General features: G+C 41.5%; 1 protein-coding gene across 1 annotated transcript; it reads left to right on the forward strand.

The window, feature by feature from the left end:
• The first annotated feature begins 2,013 nt into the window (after window positions 1-2,013).
• LOC127680424 (PRAME family member 12-like) lies at window positions 2,014-4,568 on the forward strand. Its single transcript, XM_052175881.1, has 3 exons — window positions 2,014-2,300; window positions 2,599-3,180; window positions 3,953-4,568. The coding sequence occupies exons 1-3, from the start codon at window positions 2,014-2,016 to the stop codon at window positions 4,566-4,568; spliced, it is 1,485 nt and encodes a 494-aa protein (XP_052031841.1).
• The last annotated feature ends 810 nt before the right edge of the window (window positions 4,569-5,378 follow it).

A 5,378-nucleotide genomic window follows, 5' to 3' on the forward strand; every position in this document is an offset into this window, starting at 1 on the left:
AACGAGCCTGGAATACAGGTCATCCTGTTTAGGAATATGCAATATTCCTTTTGAAAATGTTCTGTGAGGATTAGTTTAATTGGTTGATATAACTGCAGTGGAAGGTTTAGAAGCCTAGGCCTCAGATGAGTCCGGCAAAAATTAGACCCCTGAGAAACCTGTATAGAATCCACTCAAGCTCAGAATACCACAAGTATCCATACACAGTGGTATCAAGATTACCACTCATTGGCCATTGCAGGAATTAGTGGGAAAAGAAGGAGCAGGCTCTAGAATCACCTCCCCATGGAGGTAAGAAATCGGCTAGTCAACAATGTGTAGCCAGACCCAGGGCTCAAAGCACTTTATAAACTGTGAACTGAGACAAATGATGGGGACAACCTGAACCTGCCCCATTCTAACTCCAGTCAAAAGCCAGAAAAAGGTGAAATGACTGTTCTTCATCCATTCACTTGTGATTGCTTCTCAACAATCACTCATATGTAATCTTGTGTGCCTTGATGTCATTCATGCTTCTCCTAAGTACTGCTGCTTCACGAAAAGGCCCTTTCTGATCAGCACAGTAAGTCTCCCATGATGCAATGTGGGAAAGTAGAGCAAAAGAGAATCCAGGTGTTATGGCTCAAACCCACCTAATACTTCAGTTATAAGGAAAGATGATGCAGGGTCTATATAATGAGTTTAAACCAGCCCAGATTGTATGGTGAGTTCCATCTAAGACAGCCACAGTTACACAGGAAAACCCTGTCTCAAACAGAGAAGAAGCTTCCAAAATATGTAGTTCATTATGGTAAGTAATCTCAGAGCTCAGAGTTTGAGGAGAAACATCTTGTAAGCTTTGAGACCTTAACCAGAATCTCTGATTTTAAACATTCCCACATAGAAATGTGATTAAATCTAGCTAAAGATGTAAATGTCAAAATAATTAAATGAGTGGAGGCTTTATGACCCAATCAGGTGGTAGCTTGTTTCTGAGAGGTGGGCCTAAAAAGGTAAGGTGTGAGGAAATGTGCATATAAGGTTCAGTATGGCTGCACAAGATAGTCTGAGGCTTGGAGCCTGGAGTGACTGCCTGTTCCTGCTAGAGTGGGAAAACCTGAAAGAAGTGTGAAGATCAGGTAAGTCATTCAATCCATCAGGATGCCCCATCTCACCCAGCCAGCCAGCCTCCCATTTCATCTTAGTATTTTTAATATTTGGTTATTGTAATTTTTGATTCGTTGTATGGTGTGATTGTTTTGAAGTAGAAAATGTGATTTAACTCAGGTTAGCTTAGAACTCCATATATAGCTGCCATGAAAGACTGATTCTGCTGCCTCCCCTCCTAAGTTCTGAGACCTCAAGTTGTGCCATTTATAGAGAGCCAAGTATGTAATATTCAAGGACTTGGCCCATTGAGGAAGTACCTTATTTTCTTACCAATATCTTCAGTACACCTTAAAATTTCCTAATTCACAATGATTATAGATTTAGAGAGAAAATGAAAATTGTGAAACCCATGGAAGCATTAAATTGACAATTTCCACAGTTCAGTCTTCTAAACAACACACTACAGCTCAGTGTGGCTACAGGGTCTAAAACTTAAGGAAGTCAAAGTAACAAAATCCATATCACAGCTTCTACCAAACTGTTCCATTGATTTAATTCATATATAGATTGGGTATGAGACCTTTAAGTTTGCTTCTTAGAGTTATCAGAGATAATGTAGAGGGGTTCACACAAAAGTGTGGAGTTCAGATCAACTGTCTTGATACCAGCTTCCCAGCAAGGGAGCTATAGAATGATTGGGTTGAAATGGGTGCTTTTGAATCTCAAGAAGGCCCTTAAGGGAAACGTGGCTCTTAGAAAAATAGATATTGTCTAATGGGAAATACAGGTTTATGACATTGCCTGAACAGTGACTGAGTTTGATTTGAATAATTAGTAGGGAAAGATGCAAGCTAAAATGTGTTTTACCTGAAATAATTCCCTTATCTCCCTATTTCCATAGTATCTCCCCACAAGAAAGTCATAATGAACTTCAAGACCCCTCCCACGATCCAGCAGCTGGCAAAACAAAGCCTGCTGAAAGATGAAGCCTTGACAATCTATGCTCTAAAAGACATGAAAGAGGAGCTCTTCCCACCACTCTTTAAGGATGCATTTAGCAGCAAACAACATAACATCCTGAGGCAGATGGTGGCAGCCTGGCCCTTCCCATGCCTTCCTGTGGGAGCTCTGATGAAGACTCCTGACTTGGAGACCTTGAAGGCTATGCTGGATGGCCTGGATTTGCTGATGAGACAAAAAGTTCGACCCAGGTAAGAGACACCAAGGGAGCATGGGGATGAGAGGGAAGTGTATGGATTGAGGAAAGTATTCACAATGTGGTCCAAGTTGAATCTGAGACTTCTGATGTCACTATCTCTGAGGAGAGAAACTAAGAAAAGGGAAAGTGCTGTATACAGCATAGCAGAGAAGAGATGCAGGCAATATGCAATGAGTTTGTCCCAGCCTCTTCCCTCGAGGAATGGATTTAAGGGTCTTTGTGTTGTAGGTCAAATCTGTTTACACATTGTCTCTTCTGTCATCTGAATATTTTTCCCATTTGATCCACAGGAGGTGGAACCTACAAGTGCTTGATTTACGAGATGCCAACCATAATTTCTGGAATGCGTGGGATGGAATAGAGAATGGTTCCTGCCCTCCAGACTTTAGCCAGACAGAACTATTGAGGAATCATCCCATACAATGGGGAACACAGGCTGTGACTGTGTGGATAAACCTTTATGTGAATCCCAGGCATACAATTGAATACAATGAATATTTTTATGAGTGGGCAAAGAAGAGAAAAGATGTACAGGTGAACTGTCAGAAGGTGATGTTTTTGCCCAACCCTCACTACAACCCCTGGCATCTTCTGGAAATAGTTGAGCCAAGTTCTATCCAGGAATTGGAAGTGTATAAACACTTCAACCTGGACACTCTTGCAATGATAGCCTCTGACCTGGGCCAGATGAGAAACCTTCAAAAACTCCTTCTCAATAATGTCCACATATCTTTGGAACAGTCTGGAAATAAAGACATGGAAGACCGGTGTATAAGAATGATCATTCCCCATTTCTCCAAACTCCACAAGCTCCAGCATCTCTATTTGAATGACGTCTGCTTTGTGAATGAACATCTGGATGAAGTGCTCAGGTGAGTAAGGATAGAGAGCTTTATCCAGGGGCCAGATCAAAGCCTATGTTACATGAAAGGTCAGTGCACACCTGTGGCTTCCCTGACAATCTTGGATTTACACAGATTTGACCTTGTGATACTCTACATCCTGAGTTCTCACTTCAGTAAACTCAGACTATCAGGTATGTGTCCATTATTTAGAAAAGTTCTTTGCTAGGATCCAGATGTAGCAAAAACAGATCTATGGAGGCTACAAAAGCTTAAACCACCTTCTGCCCCACGTCAGTTCTGTCCTGAGAACTGTATGAAGACTTTTGATCTGCTTCTGTCTCCCCATGAGTCTGAGGCCATCTAAGCACAGGAAGGGGCTGAGTAATGATTGAGGATCATTGGGGCTTCTGGGAACTCTGTTGACAGGACCAAGTCCATGCCATGGAGGTGGGCCTCATGCTCTCAAGTTTGTCACACACGGGAATGGTTCTAGGTCTTTCCAAGACAGTCCTACTGGGATTCACTTTCTGATATCATTTGTCCTCTGATGTAGTATTATGCTAGTAAGTGCAGAGGGCACTGTAGACCTTCAGGCAAAAGCAGTCATGATGGTGTTGTGTGTCCTCTGCTTATAGTGACAAGACTTATTGGGTACTCTCTATCAGGGAGCACTCTAATCTTGAGTTTCATTATGAGCACATAAAGACCTTAGACATAAATAGCCTCTTTTCTTGGAATCATTGCCCTCTGTGTACCTCTATTGAAGTTTAAGGAGATGATCTTCTTTGTCTCTCTTTAGGTGCTTAGAGACTCCCTTAGAGAGCCTTGCAATCACTCGCTGCAAGCTGTCAGAATCAGATATGTGGTGTCTGTCCCAGTGTCCAAGAGTCTATCAGCTCAAACACCTGGATCTGAGTGGCATCGACTTTATAAATTTAAGTCATGAATTTCTAGGAAGACTTCTAAAACGACTGACAGCTACACTGCAGAAGCTAGAGTTGAAGGGCTGTATGATCACGGACTTCCAAATCGATGTCCTCCTGCCTGCTCTGAGCCAATGCATCCAGCTCACTGAGGTTGATTTTCAGATGAACTTCTTATCTAAGAACAGCCTGGAGAAGCTACTGCAGCATACTGCAAACCTGAGACAGCTGACCAAGGAAATGTACTCTGCACCCTATGAGGTCTATGATGAATTAGGTAATGTCCTCCCACAAAAATTTGCACAATATTGTTCTGAGCTAATGGTCACACTCAATGTTATACGTCAGCCAAAAGAGATCTGCTTTGTGAGTAACATTTGTGCAGGTTGTGGAGGACTCTGTGTCTACAACATGGAGGCCACACTATGTTTCTGTTGGCAACGAGAGTGGTCACTTCTGGACTCTGAGAAAGGAAAGCCGGAACTCAAGTGACTCATTCCAGATAAAGCATGCGTATTTCAGCATTATTTGGAGGTACTTGGGAATGGTGATTGTTTCATTGGGTCATAGTTCAATGAGAAATACTGATCTGGAGAATGAGGGCTTAAATTCTGTCTAAGGTCAACAGTACAGACCCACCTTGACACACTCAAAGAGATTTGAATACGGTATTCACTGTTCGGTTTGCCCTTCACATATTCTTGTGTTCTCTTCTCTCTGTCCCTATTTCTTCCACAGAATTTTCAGAATAACATGCCCCATGTTTCAAGATTATATACACTTCAGCTTCCTGAAATCCTTATCAAAACACAACAAAGATTCTCTTGGAGAGATGGCTCAAAGTTTAAGATTGCTTGGTGCTCTTACTGGGGAGGATTGTTTTAGTTTTCATGCCCATAACCACCTGTAACTCTAGCTTCAGATGATCTGACATTTTGTGGTCTATGGGAAGACTTGTTCATTTCTGCACATAGACATACCATACGCATGATGAAAAGAAATAAAAATTAATATATTTTAAATAATAAAATGAGTAACATTATGGTGGTACATACCTTGGACTCCAGTACTAGGTTGGTATAGACCACTGGCAGATATTTGAATTTTTGGCTGGCAGAGGAATTTGCTGGAAGAATTCAAGTGTTTTTGGTTGACAACTGTGGTTGCCTCTCAGGATATATATGTCCCTTGTGTTAGAGAATATATGGATTCTTGCCATGACCTCAAAGAAAAAAGACTTAAAGTACCTTTGGACACAAGGTTCCTCCACTCTTGTTTTTTTTCTTTTCTTTTTCTTTTTTA

Source organism: Apodemus sylvaticus, chromosome 3 (assembly GCF_947179515.1).
Source record: "Apodemus sylvaticus chromosome 3, mApoSyl1.1, whole genome shotgun sequence".
Classification (NCBI taxonomy): domain Eukaryota; kingdom Metazoa; phylum Chordata; class Mammalia; order Rodentia; family Muridae; genus Apodemus; species Apodemus sylvaticus.